The sequence below is a fragment of the Emys orbicularis genome, chromosome 24 (genome assembly GCF_028017835.1).
Source record: "Emys orbicularis isolate rEmyOrb1 chromosome 24, rEmyOrb1.hap1, whole genome shotgun sequence".
NCBI classification, from domain to species: domain Eukaryota; kingdom Metazoa; phylum Chordata; order Testudines; family Emydidae; genus Emys; species Emys orbicularis.
Window position 1 is genome coordinate 15647195 of NC_088706.1, and position 21640 is coordinate 15668834.

The 21640-nt window shown below is 60.7% G+C and overlaps 1 protein-coding gene across 2 annotated transcripts in view; it reads left to right on the forward strand.

Annotated features, from left to right (window-relative positions):
* The window catches only part of PDE4C (phosphodiesterase 4C), a 101063-nt gene that overhangs the window by 73393 nt on the left and 6030 nt on the right, over positions 1-21640 (forward strand). For both annotated transcript variants that reach the window (XM_065422382.1, XM_065422381.1), the window contains exons 4-15: positions 4-195; positions 796-832; positions 1582-1655; positions 1963-2012; positions 4489-4601; positions 9244-9337; positions 14072-14250; positions 14735-14833; positions 15532-15696; positions 16728-16827; positions 17376-17530; positions 18841-18963. In XM_065422382.1, the coding sequence (XP_065278454.1) occupies positions 4-195; positions 796-832; positions 1582-1655; positions 1963-2012; positions 4489-4601; positions 9244-9337; positions 14072-14250; positions 14735-14833; positions 15532-15696; positions 16728-16827; positions 17376-17530; positions 18841-18963 (1381 nt within the window). The remainder of the gene's footprint in view (positions 1-3; positions 196-795; positions 833-1581; positions 1656-1962; positions 2013-4488; positions 4602-9243; positions 9338-14071; positions 14251-14734; positions 14834-15531; positions 15697-16727; positions 16828-17375; positions 17531-18840; positions 18964-21640) is intronic.

Consider the following 21640-nt stretch of genomic DNA (forward strand, 5'->3'; position numbering starts at 1 on the left):
CAGCTTTGACATTGAAAATGGCCTTTCATCGGGGAGGAGCCCGCTTGACCCCCAAGCCAGCCCCGGCTCTGGCCTGGTCCTGCAGGGGAACGTCCCTCACAGCCAGCGGCGGGAGTCCTTCCTCTACCGCTCCGACAGCGACTATGATCTGTCTCCCAAAGCCATGTCCCGGAACTCCTCCATCGCCAGCGACCTGTAAGCACCAGCCCTGCCTCAGCCCCGTGCAGCCCCTCTGGGACGCCCCTCCCTGCGGGGAATTCGCCCGGGGCTGGCAGGCCGAGACACCCGGCCAAGGGCCAAAGGGACTGGAGCAGGCCCTAGCCCTAGTCTGTAGTCCAGCCAGACAAAGCTGAAGTCTTCAGGTCTGGTGCCCTCATCCTCTGGAGATGGGAGGGGAGCTCACGTGTGGGCCTGGCGCTGAAGGGAGCAGAGGCACCGGGGCACCAGGCTGTAGCTGTGGATCAGGGCTAGGGAACAGCAGGAGCTGGAATTGCATTGCTCGGGGGCATCGTGCCAAGGGGCAGCCAGCGTAACTCAGGGGCCAGGCACCATAGCTTGGGCCTGTTCAGCAGCCAGGCCAGCCCCAGCTGGGCACCCCAGACTCCCAGCTCACATGTCTGGTCTCCCTTGATCAGGGTGGATCCCGTCCTGGGCAGAGGGTGGTTCCATGCCAGCACATCACTCACCCCCTAATTTGTGGTGCCCAGGCCCTGGGCCAGCCCTGTGCACGGGGTGCCCACCCAGCCCCTCCCTCACTGCCCACACGGGGCCTCATGTGCCGTTTTGCCCTTGCAGGCATGGAGAAGACATGATCGTCACGCCCTTCGCGCAGGTAGGGGTCTCTTCTGCCCTGAGGCTGGGGGAGCTGGGAATCGCTCTGGAGTTGGATCTAAGCCAAGTGCAAACCCCATGCTCCCCACAGACAGGCCCGTCTCCATCCAGCACCCACCACTTCATACCACCGCTGCACAGCCCCTACGCTCCCATAGACACGTGTGCCTGGAGCCAGGCAGCTTGGGGCACCGTTGTGCCAGGCACTGCACAGACACGCAGCAAACGTCCATCCCTGTGTTAAACGGCTCCCGCTAGGGAAAACTCTGCCTCTTGCAGAATGGGTCCCAGCCACTCAGTCCGGCCCTCTGGGAAGGGAGGATCCAGACAGACAGGACAGAATGATGGGCACAGCACAGAGCATACACCCACCCCATCCAAACACCAGCTTCTCCCCCACCCCCCAAATACTTAGGCACCGTCCTGGCACACGCTTCCAGAGCTCAGAAAGGCCTTTGGGGCGTCCCCTCTCCTCTCCGCCTCCACCCACCTCCCAGGCCTGGGGCAGATCCTGCCCGTGAGCTCTGGCACTGCACCCCCCACTGCCCCCGTAAGGGGCTGCTGCTCCTGCCGTCGGTGTGGGGCGGATTGTGAATTCCAGTCTGAGCCCTGACTCCAGGGTAAGTCTCCGATTCCAGGCTCCCAGCCATGGGGCTCCCCTGGAGTACTGCTGAGCTGTCTGGCTCCAGGCCCGCGCCCAGGATCTTTCTTGTGCTGCTTGCCCTCAGCAGCTGCGTTCCTCTCCCACAGGTCCTGGCCAGCCTGCGCACCGTCAGGAGCAACTTTGCCATGCTGACGCATCTGCAGGACCGCGTGGCTAGCAAGTGAGTGGGGAGCAGCCAGCAGCAGAGGGGTTTGAACATGCATGCTGGGGGGCCCATCCCAAGGGGCGAGGTCCCAAGGGCAAGTGGGGAGGATCCCCCAGTCCCAAGAGCACAGAGCAAACGTTCCTGGGGACAATGGGCTGGGAAGGGGAGATGGGGGAGAATCTGATTCCCGTGTACACAGCAGAAGCTGCTCCCCAGTGTATGGGGCATGGGGAGCTGGCCTTGGGGAGGGGACTGTGTGTTTGAGTCAGGTGCACCCCAGCAATGCCATGCTCAGCCGCTGCCTGTCCCACGTGTCTTGCAGGAGAACTTCTAGCAGCAACCCGCCATCTGTGTGCAAGGCCAGCCTGTCGGGTAAGTTCCCTGCGGGGGCCAGGCTCACTGCAGGGCTGTCCCGGGGCGCAGGCGGCCGCATGGAGGCAGCCAGCAGCAGCTGGTTGGAGCTGACAGGAGGGTGAGACGGACCCTCCCTAGGATCTCTCTTCCCGACTGGCCTCCCCCCAGGATCCCTGCCGAGGCCCTGGGTTCCCCAGCAGGATGGACGTGAATCTCCGGCCTCAGCCATCACCCACCTGCCCTGCTGAGCCCAGGGCTGGGATGTCAGAGCAGCTCCCTGCTGTCCAGTGCCAGGGCTGCAGCTTGCCTTGGTACTGGTGAGAACGGTGGACGTGGGCAAGTCATCTGCTCAGGTGCCCAAGGCAGCTCCGCTTGCTCCCAGCTCTCCGCAAATAGCCCAACTGAGCTCCAGGGCCATGCACAGCCTGTCTCTGAACTACGCTGCAGGGGCACCGTCCCCTGCCATGGGCACCGTCATGCCTGGCCCCCCTGACGGTGTCACTGGCCCCGGGAGCCACACCCCAGGAGGCGCTGCAACGGCAGCTGCCAGGAGATGGGGCCTCCCGTGGCCAGAGGCCTGTGGGAATGAAGCTCCCCTCCCCAGCCCGGTCCCCCAAGGGGTGAGCGTGCCGTGGCTCTGGCACGGCCCCTCCTGATCCATGTCGGGTTTTCGCCTGCTCCCTCCTGTCTGGCTCCTCTTCATGCCGCAGCAAGGATGGAAAGTCTCCTATTGACGTCAGACGTTCCATTAATAAAACTCTCTGCTCGTGTCTCCAGGCCTGAGCTCCAGCCCCGGCGGGAGGCCTGCTGCCTCCAGCTGGGCTGCTGGGTGGGCCCTGCCCCTGCTTCCTCTGACCCCGGCCAACCCGCAACACACAAACAAACCCGACTGCAGCTGGCTTCAGCCTGGGGCGGGAGCGTGGGGGGTGCTGACGCCAGGTGGGGGCCAGAGGGGCACCCCTCAGCCAGCCAGTGGGGAACCTGGGCACCTTTGGGTGGAAGCAGGGCATAAACCCCCTCATCCCAGAGCCTGGCAGCCCTGCAGAAGTCTGTGCCCCGCTAAAAGGCCGAGCACTTCTCCAGGCTGGCCTGACCTTACTGGGTAGGGCAGGGGGTGTGGGCATCGCCCTCCCTGGGGGGCTGGATGCGAGGGTGTCCCAGGACATCTCTTCTATAATATGGGGCTGCTGTCTGGGGCAGGGTCATAAGGCCCGATATAGGGCCCGATCCTGGCAGAGGGGCCAGTGCCTGCTAAGCTTCCTGCCTGGACTTGGGGCCCGGCCCCATGCACCTCGGGCATCAACGCCGGGGCAGCCTTGCACACCCGAGCTGGCCTGGGGACTCTGATGACACAAGTCTGTCAAGCTCCAATGGCGGAAGTTGCAGCGAGCCCAGTTCAGACTGGGACTAAGGCACAATGAGCGGAATTAGCCCTGGGCTGTGCCGGGGTCTCCCTCGAGAGGGATGGTTTTTCTGAAAGCTGTACCCTGGCTCCCACCGGCCTTAATTCAGGGCAGGTGGTCAGACAATCACAGCCCCTCTGCCCTCAGAACCTCGCTAGCAGGGCGGCCAGGGACATTCACCCCATGGGCCAGGGCTGCCCAGAGGAAACGGCAGCTTGGCCAAGCCGCACTGTGTGGACTGGGCTCGGCTCCCGTCCCCGACTCCTGGGGTGTGCGGTGTGGCCAGGGCTTGGAAAAACCAGCCACTTGGGCCTGGAAAACCCTGTTGTTTCCTGGCAGAAAGTGCAGCAATTCCCCCAGCCAGGCTGGGGTTCGGCTCCCCCTCAGCTCTGTGCCACCAGGCCCCGCGGTGGTGCCCGGGTCAGCTTCTCGGACAGGCTCACAGCAGTGTCCGGGTCCTGGCACCGCGCCGCTGGGGGGCAGGCCCAGCTCCAGGGCAGCTCTAGGGACGATGCCGCTCACAAGCTCTGGTGTGTGAGCCTGGTGATTGCCTGGTAGCCGGTGCCTGCTGCAGCCCAGGGAACAGAGCTCCCTACAGGCGTCATTATCATGTCTGACCCCAAATCCCCCCCGAGCCCCGGTCCTGCACCTTCCCTTGGCACCGAACCCGTCAGGCTCAACCCCTGCTGTCGCCATGGCAACACAACAAATGGCTGCAACTTCCACCCGATATTTGCTATTTGTGCTTTATGTAACGAGCCGGCCCTGCCAGCACCCCCGGCTCGGCTTCCCCTCCAGCCACGCGCGGCCAGCAGGCAGGCTGAGCGCAGCACGGCTCGGCTGGAGAGGGCAGAGCAGGCCAGGCAGTGGGAGAGAGAACTTCGGGGCTAGAGGCTGCTACGCTATCCGAGCACCAGTGTGAAGTGGAGGCACCTCTGGGCCCAAGCTGTAAATGCTGGGAGCAGAGCAGCTGCAGTGCACGGCCCAGGGGGCACGGACGTGATGCTGAGACCCTGGGGCATGCTGGCATGGCCTCTGGCCAGCGGGCCAGCGAGCACCCTCCCCAATGCCACCTGCTTCTCTGTCCGCAGAGGATGCCTGTCAGAAGCTGGCAATCGAGACCCTGGAAGAGCTGGACTGGTGCTTGGACCAGCTGGAGACCCTGCAGACCAGGCATTCTGTCAGCGAGATGGCCTCCAACAAGGTAAGAGACACAGCAGCTCCTCGCTGGAGCCTGTGATCCCTGTCAGACCCTGACAGGAAACAGAGACACTGCTCCTGTCTATAAACCCCCACCCCAACCATCCTGTGGGCCACAGCTGTGCAGAGAGAGCCGGTGGACAGTCCCAAGAACCCAGGGACAAGCCCCGACCTGCAGAGCCTGGACGCAGGGGGTTGCACTCCTCTGCCCCCCCGCCCCAGGAATGCAGCCTGCTCTGGGCTGGGCTGGAGCGTGGCAGCTGTTTGACACACAGCAGATCAGGACAGGAAGTGGACAACACTCTAGCCAGCTGACCTGGGAAGTTTTAGAAACTGGTCCCCAGACCAGAACCGTGGGGCTAGCACTTTCCGCTGGGCGCTTGGCAGGTTATGGCCAACATTGTCAACAGAAGCTGCTGGTTTAAGTGCCTCTGGGTTTGGTAGCTGTAGTTCCAGCAGAGTCCAAGGCAGCTACGGGTGAGTAGCCCTCTGGAGACCTGGCTCCATGCAACTCCCGCGGGGCCCAACTCAGCATAGGTGCCTGCTGCTGCTGTGTGTGTCAAGGTAGCGCCCAGGTGCCCCAGTCGCTGGCCAGAACCCATTGCGCTAGGCGCTGCACAACCCCAGACCAGAGACACTGCCCCACATGACAGTGACGCTACCGGGCGCACCCCAGCGCCGGACTCGGCCTCGTTGCCTCCTGTGCGTGGGCTCCCACTGTACGGATGGGGGGCATGTGGGTAACATTTCACCACCAGACACCGTGTGTGGCCAGGGGTGCGCTCCCTCTGGGGCAGAGCGCAGGGGGCTCCTGGCAAGAGGGAATCTGCTGCTTCAGAGCCCGTGACCAGAGTGGCAAGCAGCCGAGCTCTGGGAGTCCCATCGCACCCTGAGCTCAGGAGTGACGTTCCCCGTTCCAGGGCTCTTCTCTGACCGAGGCAAGTCAGATTCTGCGCTGACACATTCTTCGCTCCCAGATCAGATTTGCCTTTGGGGGACAATAGCTAACGGGGTCCTTCTGTGGCAGTGAGCCCCGCTCGGAGGGCTGGGCATTGCTGCTCCACTCGCTGACTGCAGGCCCAGGCGGGCGGAGGGAGGCGTGAGGATGTAGTCAGATTTATGGTTCTTACTTTGACTGTGTGGGCTCTGGTGCCCTTCTCATCGGGTTCAACACACAAGGGCTGCCCGTACTCGCAGCCCCGCCCCAACCCGCTCGCGCCGTAGCAGCCAGCGAGAATCTGGGCTGTGCAGTGGGCCTGGAAGGTTAAACCTGGGCTCTGGCAAACCGAGTGCCTAACCCGAGCGAATGCCCTGCCCAAAGCTCCTGGCCCTTTCTAGCGAGGGGTCTCAGCTGCAGGCCCTGCTGGTCTGAGCCGTGGTGTCCTGGCATAGGGAGAGTGGGTCCGGGTCCCAAGCCATCGAGCGAGGGCTCGGAGCTTAACGCCAACACGTTGGGAGCCAGCCCAGCCCCTAGAGAGCTGGTCTAATGCACTAGCTTAAGCCTGCGACCTCAGTCAGGCCGTCACACTCAGTCACCAGGGTGTGCTGAGCAACCCAGGAAGAGCCAAAGGGCTGCCCCCTGCTTTATGGAGAGAGGGGAGCACCAGGGCGGTGCTGGTGCGTAGTCACTAGGGCCTTGTTGGCACTGGCAAGAACTGCACCGCAATTCACCAGGGCGGCAATGGAGGAAGGGTGGCCGTGTGGCTGAGGCACTGCTGTGGGAGTCGGGGGAGCTAGGCGCCGTTCCCAGCTATTGCGCTGACTCCCTGGGTGACTTTGGGCAACTTCCTGGATCTCTCCGTGCCTGAGTTCACCACCTGTGAATGGGAACAATGATGCTGCCCTGCCTCCAGCGGGGCCATGAAGATAGGCCCATAGACACTTCGGAGGTGCTCAGATTCTTCTGACGTGTGTATCCAGGCTCGGGTGCTCTGACAGATGCCTAGTCCTGCCCGGAGAGGGTTGGATGTTGTCTCCACTATCGTCCTGGAACTTGTGAGTGCTGATGAAATGTGAGGCGGAAAATCCTGCTCTCCCCCGGAGGGACCTGCCTGGCCAACTGCGCTTGCAGAAGCCAAGCCCACGAGCGATTTGGTTCCTGGTCCTTCCGCTCTGACGAATGTTCGGAGTGCGATAGAAGGCAGCGGAGACGCTCGTGTGTGCTCGGCGCCAAGTTCTCGGCTTACGTCACCCGCTCCTTCCTTCCTGTTGTTGTGCAGATGTTGCTGCGGCAGCACGTGCTGCACAGCTCGATCCGCGCCTTGGCTTCTTCTCCGGCTCATTTCGCTTTTCAGGAGCTTGACTTGCCAAGTGGCTCAGGACTGCGGGCTGGGCCTGCCTTAGAATCGTTCTGATCTGCGGGGGGAGAGAGCCCCGATACACACATGCACCGTGGGTGCCAGGCTGTAACCGGGAACAGACGGTACCCCAGGCTGCGTTATACACACACGTTGTCTCTCTTGCCAAGAGCCGAGGGCCTGGTAAAAGGAATTCCTTCGCCCAGCGTGTCGCTCCAGTACCCGCAGTCCGGCAGCTCTCTGCCCATTGTACATTGGGGGGTGCTGAGAGCCATTGACCCAACTAAAAACGAGGAGTCCTTGTGGCACCTTAGAGACTAACACATTTATTTGGGCATAAGCTTTCGTGGGCTCAAACCCACTTCATCAGCCCAAATAAATGTGTTAGTCTCCAAGGTGCCACAAGACTCCTCGTTGTTTTTGCTGATACAGACTAACACGGCTGCCCCTCTGAAACCTGTCACCATTGCCCCAACTGTAAACCCTGCATATAACAGAAACCATTTCAAGCCGGGGTGCACCCCCAGCCCCCCTATGCCCCTGGTCCCACCTTGCCGTCCTGAGCTGCCCCCACCTCGAGGACTGGGCCCCATTTCCTGCACACAGGGACAGAGGCGAGAGCTGCCACCGTGACAGCCCGGGACACCACTTCCCCCCCCCCCCCAGCCCTCTCCCCACCTGTCCTGGCTGCTGTGCCGAGCCACGCTCCATCCCCTGGCCCGGCTCTGAGACGGGGGCTGCCTTGCAGCACAGGAAGGGTTAAAGTGGGGCTCCATCGGCTGGGGCTCAGGCAGCCAATGGGAGTGCAGGGCTGGGTCCTGCCCCTGCCGCGGAGCCCGCTCATTGGGCGGCAGCACGCTGGGGCGGGGCTACCTGCCACTGCGGGAGCAGCCCTGGGGTGCCCGGGACATGAGCAAGGAGCCCGAACCCCCACAGCCTGCAGCGCTGCATCCGGCGCGTCAGCATCCCGCTCCGATTCGTAGGGCATCAGGGGTTCGGCTAATCCCCCCTCACCACCCCCGGCCCCCCGGTTCCCAAAGGGCATCCCTGGCTCAGCCCCAGGCTCCCAGCCGCACGGTGCCAGCCTTGCTGGGGGGAAGCTGAGATGCCTGACGCCAGCCCTTGGTCCCCCGCATCCTGGGGCTTTATCAAGGTAAGTGGGCGAGCTGGCCCCAGGCCCAGGGGCTTGTCACCCCAGCAAGCTCCCCTGAGTTCCCTCCGCGCGGCAGCCTGGCCCGGGCCCACCCTCTGGCTCTCATACCCCAAGCAGGGTGCAGCCTGCTCTTGCTGGGTCCAGGCTGCATCCCCGGGCACCCTTGTGCCGGAGAGTCCGTGTCTAGCGTATCCCCCATGGCAGCGGTTCGGGGATGGGGCGTCGGAGCCCTCCTGCAGCCCAGTCCTTACAGCGCCAGCTCCCCTGCAGCGGGGAGGGAGGCAGGTGTTTCCAGCCGAAGGTTCCCGAACTGCAGCCCTGGTGCCCCTGGCTATGCACTGAGGCGCAGGCACCCACCTGGGAATGCAGGGCCGGCTGTATTTCCCATTCGGTGTCCTGTGCGGAGCCCTGTTCTGCTCCGAGCGATCGCCTCCAGCCCTGGCCCTTGCTGATGGCTTTAGCTGCCCCAGTCGTGTTTTGTCTCTTGCCCCAGAACCAACGTCACCCCCTGGAAATTCCCCCGGTGAGTTCAGCCAGTGGCCTTCGCAGGGTCCCTGCCGGGCACCCTCTCCAGGGTGGCATTGAGCCTGTGCCCGTGGCAGTGGCTCCTGCACGCCCTGCTCCTTTCACACGCACATGGTGCTGCGCAGTGGGACTGATCCAGCGTGTTGTGAGTGTGCCACGTGCAATGTGTGTCAGACATGATGGTGTGAACGCAGGGTCCAGCCCACTCACGGGGAAGGAAATTGGTTTGAAAGCAGCCTGTGATCAGAGCAATTTGCTTCAGTTGCACCTGCTGGGATATTCCCCAAGAATGAGCATGGAAAGGGGCAAAATCCAGATGCAGCAAGTTCATGTAACTGCCCATGGTCACGTCCATGCAGCTCGCACCTCTGTGGGCTGCGTCTCTGCGTTTACATGCTGGTGCCGTGCTGCGGTGCACGGTCTGGTGTAGTGCGCGCTGGAAGGCCCAGGTCATTACGAGCACGTTATTATAAACCCCGTGAGAGCCTCCCAAGGCAGAGTGCTGCAACCCCCCGGGAAATGAATTCCTGTCACCATCCCCAGAGCCTGCTTGGTGCTTCCACTCCACCCCGTCCCCATCCCGCTGGGCAGGGCCATGGAGGCTGGGGTGGTGACTCCTGCTCGGGTCTCCTGGCCGGGTTGCTAATGGGCACCATTGCTTGTCTTTGCAGTTTAAAAGGATGCTGAATAGGGAACTGACGCACCTATCCGAAACCAGCCGCTCTGGCAACCAGGTGTCTGAATACATCTCCAGCACCTTCCTGGGTGAGTAGCAGGGCTGGGGGATGCCGCGCTGCCCCGTCCATACACAGTGGCACTTTCCTTTAGAGAATGTGATGTCTGGAGTTGAAGGACCAGTGAGAAGCCGGGGGGGCGGCTGGACCAGAGATTTTCTCCTGTGCTGCACTGTCCTCAGGCAGTGTCTCAGCAGCGCCCCATCGTGTGCTAAGCAAAGAGACTAGCCCCAGCCACGTGCGGAAGCCCGACTGTCTCTAAGGCTTTCCTAGACTGAGCAAAACCCAGGCAGAAAACATGGAGGGGTATTGATGGTGCATGCGGTGGAAGAGCCCTGCCTGTTGCATTTTGTTTCTGAGTGGATTCTGTGTAATCTCTTTGGGGCAGGGTGTGTTTGCAAAGCACCAGGCACAAAGGGGCTGGGGCGAGCCGGGTGTGGCCGTAATCCCATGGATAATGATTGTTGTGGGGGTAGCTAGGGGAAGATGCTGCACCCAGCAATGCCGTGTCAGCCAGCTAGGGAAGTCGTGTGACACATCACTAAAAAAACAGGGCATGCCAGTCTCCTTCTGGGTCCTGCATCATGCCCTGGCTAAGTACGTCAGCCACTTCTTCCCAATGACGGGGCCGTGGGAACGGCTGCCCACGAGGCCTCCCCTTTCTCTCCTTGTTACCCCGCAGAGACAGGCGAAGTGCCCTTATCTGCCCTCGTGACGTCTTGCCGGGTGACTGGGGGAACGTGGTCTCTGCTGTATGTGACGGGGCTGATTAAAGTGGCAAAAGCCCACTCCTGGGCCCCCTCCAGCCCTGTTCAGGATTGAGGGGCAGGCAGGAGGGATTTCCCTGCGCCCCGGGGCTTGCTTGTACTCTCTGCATGTCAGTATGGTCGGGGTGGTGTCCAGAAGCCTTGCAGTGGCCAAGGTGTGGCCAGCGTTTAGGAAGGGCTTGGTTAACTGCAGTCCAGCCTGTCGCCCCACGGCTAGAGCCACTCTGCCGGGCTCTCCAGGTGGAGATAAGGAGTCGGCCACGTTTCTAGTGCCACAAAATAGTGATACAGAGGCCAGAAGATACATTCCTCAGCATGCGCTGATGTCGCTGCTGCCAGCCCCCCGCTTCCAAGAGGGGGGTTTGCCCGGTAACGGAGGGTCTGTCTGCAGAGCACTCGGGCGTGGGACTGCAGCACGCGTCGGCATGCCCAAGAGCACCAGAGCCGTGGTAGCTGGGGGGTGCTATCGCCCTGAGGATGTACCCAGCATCCTGGGGGCCTGCCACCTGTGCTGCTCCATCTTCACTGCTGCTGTTACTGGAGTTAGCCAGATCACAGCGAGCTTGGTATGCTCACGTGCTGCAGATCGGAGAGCAGGGCGGACAGACCATTGAGATATGGCTACACCAGCAGTTCTCAAACTGTGGGGCGGGGCTCTGTTCTAATGGGGTCGCCAGGGCTGGCATTAGACTTGCTGGGACCTGGGGCTGAAGCCCTTGGGCTTCAACTTTGGCCTCCCCACCCAGGGCAGTGGGGCTTGGGCAGGTTCAGACTTTGGTCGTGTAGTGATTTTTGTTGTCAGAAGGGGTCGCGGAGCAATGAAGTTTGGGAACCGCTGGACTACACTCCGAGCTGGGGGAGGGACCCAGCTCAAGGAGACGTGCTAGTGCTCGCTCTGCTCAAGCTAGTGCGTGAAGAGAGTGTAGCCGGGGCGGCGCAGGCTCGCTGGGCCGAGTACATACCCCGTCCCGCTGGCCGCGCGGCCGCAATCAGCACTAGTGCGAGGGAGGCTCCTCCAGCCCCAAGTGCAGACGGAGGCGGAGCGTGTGAACCACCAAACAAGTGACCTTAACGCAGGGCCTGTGCTCGTTAGCTGCATGCTCCTGACACGGCCACTCATCCTGCCGCTCACTCCTTCGCCGGGCCCCGGTGAGCAGGCAGCAAACGCTGCTTGGAGCAGCTGCACGCCACATGCCAACGCCGGTGCTTACAAAAATCCAACTGTGTCGACAGGCAGAAAAAAACACAGGACTTTTCGGGTGACCGGAAAGAAGGGCCCGGGGCACCAGGCCCTCATCGGAGAAACTGGGTCTGTCCCAATAAACCAGAGTGGCGGCTGCGTTAGGGTCACCACACAGCGGTGGTTAATCTCCAGCGTCAGACAGTCTGTTGGTCACGCTGGAGCTCACACAAGCTGGGCTTGTACACGGGGCGACCGACCTGCCCAGGCTGCTGCCAGCCTAGGGCCTTTGGCTGAGTGACGGTGAATAAAGCAGCTGAGCGTTTCCCTGTTCTGGAGTCGGAGGGGGCAGGAATCCCGTGTGCTTTGGGGCGACAGGCAGGCAGGGGCTGGGTGCCAGAGCAGCACCATCCCGTCCCCAGGAAATGGAGCAGTTCGTCAATGCTCAGCGAGAAGAATCGGCTGACTCCCAGCATTTGCTTAGGTGTCGCAGCCCCCCGGGACGGGACAGGGCTGCGATGCCTGGCACTCGCTGTTGGCATGGAGCTTGGGGAAAGCCCAGCACCCAGATGGAAATCGGGGTCCTGCTGGTGTCACGGAGTGGGGGGACGTCAGGGCCCTGCACCCCTCTTCCTGCGATTCACCGTGACTCTCAGCCAGCCAGTAAAATGAAAGGTTTATTGGGCAGTAGGAACACAGTCTAAAACAGGGCTTGTAGGTACAGCCAGGACCCCTCAGTCAAGTCCTTCTGGGGGGTTCAGGGAGCTTAGACCCCAGCCTTGGGGTTCCCTGCGTTCCACCACCCAGCACAAAACTGAAACTAAAAACTCCTCCAGCAGCTCTCTCCCCCCTCCCCCCCTCCTTTGTCCAGTCTCCGGCCAGAAGGTGTCACTTCTCCCACCCCCTCCTGGCTCAGGTTACAGCTCAGGGATCTTCCTTCAAGGGAAGTCGCCATCCCCAGTGTAACTCCCCTGCAACATTCCCAGGTCAAATCGCCCGCTCCCTGCTCCGTCCCAGCTGATCTCTGCACAGAGCAGCAGAGGCTGCCAGGGCCCCCGAGATCTCCTGTAGCCCTTGTACGTTCCCGGCGCTGTGCAGACGTGAGGCTATTAGCGACCCTGCCCTTCCCAGAGACCCGATTGCTGCCCAGGCGAATGAAATCACATGGGAAATAGTGACTGGCCTGCCAGGTGGGGTGAGCGCTGCCCAGTGCCAGCCCGAGGCCGCTGGGCTCTGACCATGCGTCTCCAGCCACACCCAGCGCAGGGCTCTGTCCGTGTCCCTTTGTAACTGCAATCCAGACCTGGAGGCGAGATGCTTTCTCTGCGTCTCTTCCTTTCCCAGCAGAGCGGAGGGTGGAGCGGGAGCTGGGTCCTCACTCTGGCAGGAGGCCAGCTGGAGTCCGCTGGCAGTGGGAGGGCAGCGGGCTCGTCTCCGGGCACCTGGCGCTTGAACTGCAGCGCTGTGTCCAGGCAGAGCTGGGCAGCGTGCGCTGGGTGCAGCTGACGGCCGATTCCTTTGGGCTTCTCTTGCACAGCCCAGCTCTGCACGGGGCCGTGCACAGACCCTGCATTCCTGGGGCTGAGGGCTCAGAGCAGCCCGGTGAGCCAGCGCTCGTCCCTCGGGATCAGCCCTGTCCCACACACGGACTTGGCTTTGCTTTCATTTTCCACGCGCCCCCCCCCCCCGCCCCTCTGCCTCTTTGAGGAATGCAAACGCCCTGCAAGTCTCAGGCCCTTTGCTGAGATAGTGGGGCTTTAACAAAGGGAGCATTCGTTTGGATACCTACCTGGCTGCGGGAACAGGAGAGGCCTCCACGGATAAAATCTGCACCACCCCCGCCCCCAGGGCACCAGTCAGAATGAATGCAGCTTCCCAGCCCTGCCTCAGCAGCTCCATTTTACAGATGGGGAAACTGAGGCACAGAGCAGGTCGGGGGCTCTCCTGGGAGCCTCTGGCAGAGCTCTGAACGGCGATGGGGCAGAGTTGTCTGGAAACGAAACGTGTTGCTAAGAACCCCGGCTTGCCACGGTTCCCAGTGCTGGGCGGGGGGTCTACACAGGTGATCTGTGCCTGTGCCTGTGCACCGGGGGAGAGGGGAGGAATTGGTCTTTGAAATATCAGTTTAGCTGGGAAGCACCAACATTCCTCAACACATTGTCTCCCGTTGCCATGGCAGCGATAATATTATTAGACTCAACTTACGTCAATTCTGGGTCTAAGTCGTTTGGGCGGGCGGGTCAGGCCTGAGCGACGTGAAGCCGTGGGGCTCGGGCGGAAAACACACACGGGTTGTTCCAGCATTTTACCTCTCCAGGAAACTGACAGCAGTACGTGCGGGCGCAGGCCAGGGCACCGAGCCGGCTGCTCTCAGGCACTGAGTGCGGGCGCTGGGCTGCGGTGCGGGGCTTGGCAAGGGTAACGCAGTGTTCTGCAGGGGAAGGGGGAGCTCCCTGCTGGCCGTCACCAGCTGCCTGGGGCACGGGGTCAGGGGCTTTCCCCCAGCTCGGCAGTGGTGTCCTGTCCTGTGCGCCCCCGCTGGAAATCTGCCACTTTCATGCTGCTCATGGACCTCACCCAGCCGCGCGCCAAGGGGCTCTGAGGTGGGGGGCGTTCAGTGGGCTCTGACCAGCCTGGTGCCTGCTGGCTCCCAGAGCAGCCTCTTGGCTCACCAGCTGCTCAAGGAAGGACAGAGGCAGGTGCCGGAACGGTCACAATGTCCGGACCCGGGCAGCGTCCCCAACTCCCAGAGGGCGATGGCTTGGCGGGGGGGCTGTGCCCGACGCTCCGACCGGTCTCTGCATATTCTCTCCCCCAGACAAGCAGCATGAGGTGGAAATTTCCTCCCCCACGCCCAAGGAGAAGGAGGCGGAGAAGACGACGCGCCCCATGGCCCAGATCAGCGGCCTGAAGAAACTGACGCACAGCTCCAGCTTCATCAGCTCCAGCATCCCTCGCTTCGGGGTCAAGACGGACCAGGAAGGGCTCCTGGCCAAGGTGAGCAGGGCCCTGAGCCCACACGCTGAGGGAGGGGGAGGAATGCTTCGCCCCTCAGCCCCGTGTCCCCCTGGCTGCCCCCCCGTCCCGCCGCCAGGCCTGTGCCGCCTGCGCCTCCCCCCCCGCCCCATCCCACCGCCAGGCCTGTGCCGGCCACACACCCCCCACCCCCGTCCCACTGCCAGACCTGTGCCGCCCGCGCCCCCCCCCCCTGTCCCACCGCCAGGCCTGTGCCGCCAGCGCACCCCCCCGCCCCATCCCACCGCCAGGCCTGTGCCGGCCACACACACACCCCCGTCCCACTGCCAGACCTGTGCCGCCCGCGCCTCCTCCCCCCGTCCCACCGCCAGGCCTGTGCCGCCCGCGACCCCCCCGCCCCGTCCCACCGCCAGGCCTGTGCCGCCCGCGCCCCCCCCCCCCGCCCCGCCGCCAGGCCTGTGCCGCCCGCGCCCCCTGCTGACTCACTGCCGTGTGTCTCTCCCAGGAACTCGAAGATACAAACAAATGGGGTCTTGACATGTTTAAAATCACCGAGTATTCTGGCAACCGCCCGCTTACGGTCGTCATGTACAGCATCTTCCAGGTGAGTGAGCCCCAGGGGGGCTCCAAGTGGGGGCAGGGCATGGGCAGCGTGGAGCAGGGGGTGGGGGGCAGCAGGGGGCAGGGGCAGGGGGCAGGGCGGGGGCAGGGGGGGACAGCACGATGCCTCGCGCTCTAACCTGACCTCCCCGCACAGTCACTGGCCTTGCCTCTCCCGAGCTCGTCCTTGTCCGCACGACCCTCCAGGGCAGCTGTGTCTGGTGAGGTGCCAGGACAGCCACAAGTCGGAGAAACTCCGTGGAGTTCTGAATTAAAAACGCTTTGTCCAGCCAGCGGGTGGGGGGTGGGGTGTCCCTGCCGCAGATGGAGCTGTCCCCCCGCCCTGATCCCGCTAACTCCCGCTCCTCCCCGCAGGTCCCACCCCTGAGCTCAGCCAGGCACTGGCTGCGGCAGTGCAGGGGGGAGGCGTGGGTGGAAGCCCCTGGCTAGGGGAGGGGATGGGGAGGATTTCCAGAAGCAGCCGGGCAGCGGGCACAGTGCTGCTCCCACCATTCCCACCCCACCCCTTCCTGGGCGGGCAGGGGCTGGGCATGGCTGCCGCAGCGCGTTGGCCCTGGGGTACTGGGGCTCTCTCTCCCGTGAGCTGGGGACTGACCCTGGCTCATCCTGAAGCTGCACTGGGGTAGCGGGAAGGTCAGTGCCCTGCGCTGAGCCCGTCCTGCCCTCTCTGCTGCCCGGCAGGAGCGGGACCTGATGAAGACCTTCCGCATCCCAGCCGACACCTTCATCACCTACCTGATGACCCTGGAGGACCATTACCACGCCGACGTGGCCTATCACAACAACATCCACGCCGCAGACGTGGTCCAGTCCACGCACGTGCTGCTGTCCACGCCGGCTCTGGAGGTGAAGGGGTGGGGACAGCTCTCGGAGTCACTCCCCCACCCAGGCTCCAGACTGGGCGGCCAGTGGGGCGGCACATCGGGTCTGCCCCGGGCTCCAGAGCTCAGTGCCCCCCAGAGCACGTCTCCCTGCAGCCTGGGCTAGGTCTGCACCATGTCACAAGCCACCCATCCCCAGGGAGGTGTGTCCATCCTTCAATTAAAGAGCCATCTTTGCATAGGAATCGTAGAATCAAAGAACTGGAAGGGACCTCGAGAGGTCGTCTAGTCCAGTCCCCTGCAGTCAAAGCAGGACGAAGTATTATCTAGACCGTCCCTGACAGGTGTTTGTCCAACCTGCTCTTAAAAATCCCCAAGGATGGAGATTCCACAACCTCCCTAGGCCATTTATTCCAGTGCTTAACCACCCTGACAGTTAGGAAGTTTTTCCTAATGTCCAACCTAAACCACCCTTGCTGCAATTTAAGCCCATTGCTTCTTGTCCTGTCCTCAGAGATTATCGAGAACAATTTACCTCCCTCCTTCTTGTCACAACCTTTGACATACTTGAAAACTGTTCTCATGTCCCCTCTCAGTCCCCTTGTGCAGCCCAGTTTCCTGGAGTTTTGGGTGGTCCCTGAAGGCAGGTCGCACTGTCTGGCTGGGACAGATGGCCGCAGGGAAGGAGGGACGTAGGGGCAGGGGTAGGAGTTACACTGCCTCCTCCCCGACGTTGTCCAGCAGATGCCGGGTCTCCCCACAGTCCCATCCTGGACCTGTTTGCACCAGGGTCCCAGCTGGGGGATGCCTCCCGCCTGGAGCGTGTGGGGAATACCCCGACTGTCCCTCGCACCAGCTCGCTGCCCGAGACATGCAGGCAGCCCGGTACGCGGGCGCCTCCAGCCGCAGTTAACCAGAGCTAAGGGGCTTGCTCCCAGTGGGCTGCGGTGATGTACACCTCTGGCTCGCCCAGCGTGCAAACCCACGTGTTCGGTGTATCCGTCGTCCTGCAGAGCGGCTTTCTTTCCGTTCTGACTCCCTGTCCCTCGGTTCCAGGCTGTGTTCACGGACCTGGAGGTCATGGCTGCCATCTTCGCCAGCGCCATCCATGACGTTGACCACCCAGGCGTGTCAAACCAGTTCCTGATCAACACCAGTGAGTTCAGCTCCCCCAGGAACCCGCCAGTCCCAGGCTGGTCCTGGGAGATGCGTGTGTCATAGGGCTGGCTGCCCCAGGCCACTGTGATGAGACACTGGCCAGGTGGAGGAGCCCTTGCAAAGGCCTGGCACTCCCAGGGTTAATGCCACTGCCAGCCTCCTCTGACCAAACCCAGGGCTCCAGCCGCGGTACGGGGGCCCTGCGCCACGTGGCCCAGCTCCGTGAGGTCCCTGTGCTGGGCGCGGTGGGTCTGAACCCCGGTGTAGCCATGGGTATTGGGAGCCTACGTGTGGTTCTGCAAACAGTCGCGGTGCAGACACGCTCATTCAAGGGCGGGCCGTGCCCCCCGGACGGCTTCTGCACTTGGTATCGACGTGGCCCCGGGTATCACATGAGGTGCCCTGGACATGGCTGGGGCCAATCATTTCCCAGTGCAGGCCCCTTTGCAGCAGGGGTCCCACCGGGAGCCGCTGGCAGCTGCATGGACAGGCTGGCAGCCGGGAGCCTGCATCGGCCTCTCGCGCTAACCCCGCCTGTCTCTGCAGACTCGGAGCTGGCTCTGATGTACAACGACGTCTCTGTCCTGGAGAATCACCACTTGGCCGTAGGCTTCAAGCTCCTCCAGGAGGAAAACTGCGACATCTTCCAGCACCTCAGCAAGAAGCAGCGGCAGTCGCTCCGCAAGATGGCCATCGACATGGTGAGGGGGCCAGGGCCTGCTCGGTGCTCATGAGACGCAGGATTGACCCCGACTCCATGGGGGTCAGGCCTAGGTACTCCCCAAGGTCAGCCCCCAACGCCTGCATGGAGTGACGGCCTGACAGTAACGGGCCCCCTTTGACTGATCTGACGCCTGTCTGCCCTCGTGCCCTTGGTGCGTTGCTATTGCAGAGCAAGGGCCCCGATGCAGCTGGCTCTGGGGTCTCTCACGCACATGCACCCCCCGCTCCCAGCAGGGCTTGGCAGAGTCAGGGTCAATGATTCACGGACTCTGGTGGCCCGGAGGGAGCTGGACACGCTGTTCCCTTCACTCCGAACAGGACCTGGCTGCTCTTGGCATGGCTGATCTTGGTCTCCTTCCTGTGCTGTGACATCCCTGGAGTGGGAGAGTCACAGCCTGCGAGGTTGTCATGGAGTCCCCGGGCGATGCTCTGGAACTGCTCCCCACAAAGCCAGGCAGGACTTTGGGGAGCCTCCTCTCCCTCAGAGCAGACTGTCTTCAGGGCAAGAAGCTCACACGGCTTCACCTCCTGGGTCTCTCCTTGGAGCATTCAGCATATGCCCCTCCGTGCGCTTCCCACAGCGAGTCCACCCAGGCGGGGTCCTGGGGCAGCCAGAGGGCCCTGCACCCTCACTTCGCAGTCAGACGTGACTCTCAGCCAGCCAGTAAAACAGAGGTTTATTAGATGACAGGAACACAGTCTAAAACAGAGCTTGTAGGTACAGAGAACAGGACCCCTCAGCCGGGTCTGTTCTGGGGCCCAGCGAGCCAGACAACCCCGTCTGCCCTCACTTCCCGTCCCCAGCCAGCTCCAAACTGAAACCCCCTCCAGCCCCTCCTTTCTGGCCTTTGTTTCTTTCCTGGGCCAGGAGGTCACCTGATCTCTTTGTTCACCTTTAGCTATTCCCTTGCAAGGGGGAAGGGCCCTGGCCATTTGTTGCTAGGAGCCAGATTGTCAGCCATTTATGCACACTGGAGACTTAAGAAATGCATAGGGGAAACTGAGGCACCCACACAGTATTCACAGGAAACATTAAGAACAGTCCCACTTCATCACAGAGGTCCCCTCTAGCTGCCCCCGCGCCAGCCAGCCTGGGATTGTTCCCCACCCCGGGCACCAGTGATCGGACTGGCCCAGGAGGCACAAGAGACCTGCACTCGGTTCCACGGAGGTGGCTGCAGGAGCCTGGGTGCTTGGGGAGTGGAGGGACAGGCTGCCTGGTTTGCTGAGCGTGGGGCTGGGCTGCTCGGCTGGACACAGGCTAATGGGTGCCCTCTCCTCCATGCAGGTGCTGGCAACGGACATGTCCAAACACATGAACCTGCTGGCAGATCTGAAGACAATGGTGGAGACCAAGAAGGTGACCAGTCTGGGAGTCCTGCTGCTGGATAACTACTCGGACCGAATCCAGGTGAGAGCGAGGGGCTCTGGGATCCCGACCCCATGCAATGGGGCAGCTCAGCACTGCAGGCCCCAGCCCTTCCTCCTTATTGCTTCACCCATCGGCCGGAAAGGCTCATGTAGGTGGGTCTCCGGCCTGTGATGAGACAGTGACACTCCTTGGCGGAGACATTCCTCGCTGCTGCCCCCTCTGCCCTTCTGAACCCGAGACAGATCCCAACCACCCCTGTCAAGGCTGTATCCCTACTTTGAACTTTAGGGTACAAATGTAGGGGCCTGCATGAAAACTGCTAAGCTTATCTACCAGCTTAGCTCTGGTCCCGCTGCCACCATTCTCGATGGATTCCCTCCCTGGGAAGCCTTGAGAAACCTTTCACCAATTCCCTGGTGAATGCAGATCCAAACTTCTTGGATCTTAAACAAGGAGAAATTGACCCTTCCCCCCTCCTTCCTTTTACCAACTCCTGGTGAATACAGATCCAAACCCCCTTTGGATCTTAAAACAAGGAGAAATCAATCAGGTTCTTAAAAAGAAGGTTTTTAATGAAAGAAAAAGGTAAAAATCATCTCTGCAAAATCAGTATGGAAAATAACTTTACAGGGTAATCAAACTTAAAGAGCTCAGAGGAATCCCCTCTGTCTTAGGTTCAAAGTATAGCAAAACAAGATAAGCACTCTGGTAAAAGGTACATTTACAAGTTGAGAAAACAAAGTAAATCTAAGACGCCTTGCCTGGCTTTTACTTACAATTTTGAAATAAGAGAGACTTGTTTAGAAAGATGGGGAGAACCTGGATTGATGTCTGGTCCCTCTCAGTCCCAAGAGCGAACAACCCCTTAAACAAAGGACACACACACAAAAGCCTTTCCCCCCCCCAAGATTTGAAAGTATCCTGTCCCCTTATTGGTCCCTGGGGTCAGGTGTTAGCCAGGTTACCCGAGCTTCTTAACCCTTTACAGGTAAAAGGATTTGGAGTCTCTGGCTAGGAGGGATCTCAGCACTGTACACAGGAGAGCTGTCACCCTTCCCTTTATAGTTATGACACGCCCCCCAAATCACAGATAGTGTTGGACGTTTGGTTCCACACTGGCTGTGATTTCTTCCTGGAGTTCTAGGAGAAAACAGAGTTAACAAGACACATGTACCTTTAGACATACTACTGATTATATAAAAACTAACAATATGTTTCATTCCAAAAACAATTGTTAACCAGTTAACTCTGGGAAACTTTCCCGGGAGAGTGCATCAGCCACTTTGTTAGAAGCTCCCGAAATGTGTTGTATTTTAAAATCAAAATCTTGGAGAGCTAAACTCCACCGAAGAAGTTTTTTGTTATTTCCCTTGGCGGTATGAAGCCACTGTAGCGCAGCATGGTCTGTTTGTAGTTGGAAGCGCCGTCCCCAAACATATGGGCGTAGCTTTTCCAGCGCGTACACAATGGCGTAGCATTCCTTTTCGCTGATTGACCAGTGGCTTTCCCTCTCAGCCAGTTTCTTGCTGAGAAACACGACAGGATGGAATTCTTGATCTGGTCCTTCCTGCATTAAAACTGCTCCCACGCCTCGCTCGGAAGCATCTGTGGTTACTAGGAACGGTTTGTCAAAGTCTGGGGCCCTTAGCACAGGGTCAGACATGAGTGTTGCCTTAAGCTGGTTAAAGGCCTTTTGACACTTATCAGTCCACTGAACTGCATTTGGCTGTTTCTTTCTGGTTAGGTCTGTCAGCGGGGCGGCGATTTGGCTGTAGTGTGGTACAAATCGCCTATAATATCCGGCCAAGCCTAAGAAGGATTGGACCTGTTTCTTTGACTTTGGAACCGGCCACTTTTGGATAGCATCCACTTTGGCCTGTAGGGGATTTATAGTTCCTTGACCCACCTGGTGCCCCAGGTATGTCACTCTGTTTTGGCCTATTTGACACTTTTTAGCCTTAACAGTTAGTCCTGCCTGCCGGATGCGCTCGAAGACTTTTTTCAGGTGCTCCAGGTGTTCTGTCCATGAATCAGAAAAAATGGCCACATCATCGAGATAGGCAACGGCAGATTCTCCCAATCCCGCTAAGAGACCATCTACAAGTCTTTGGAAGGTGGCGGGTGCATTTCGCAACCCGAAAGGGAGTACATTGAATTCATACACCCCTGCCTGGGTGACGAAGGCGGACCTTTCCTTAGCGGGTTCATCTAAGGGTACTTGCCAGTACCCCTTGGTTAAGTCTAAAGTAGAGATGAATTGGGCATGTCCCAATTTTTCCAATAGCTCATCTGTGCGTGGCATTGGATAGTTGTCAGGACGAGTTACAGCATTTAGCTTACGGTAGTCCACGCAAAAGCGTATTTCCCCATCTGGTTTGGGAACTAGAACCACTGGAGATGCCCATGCACTGGTAGAGGGGCGGATTATACCCATCTGTAGCATGTCCTGGATCTCCCTTTGTATAGCCGCTTGGGCATGAGGTGACTCCCGGTAGGGTGGGGTTCTAATTGGGTGAGCATTACCTGTGTCAATGGAGTGGTATGCCCGTTCGGTCCGTCCTGGAGTGGCTGAGAAAATCGGTGCAAAGCTTGTGCACAGCTCCTTTATCTGCTGTCGCTGCAGACGTCCCAGGGTCGTGGAGAGGTTCACCTCTTCCACGCCACCATTCCTTTTTCCTTCATAGTAGACACCTGCAGGCCACTCCGCGTCATTAGT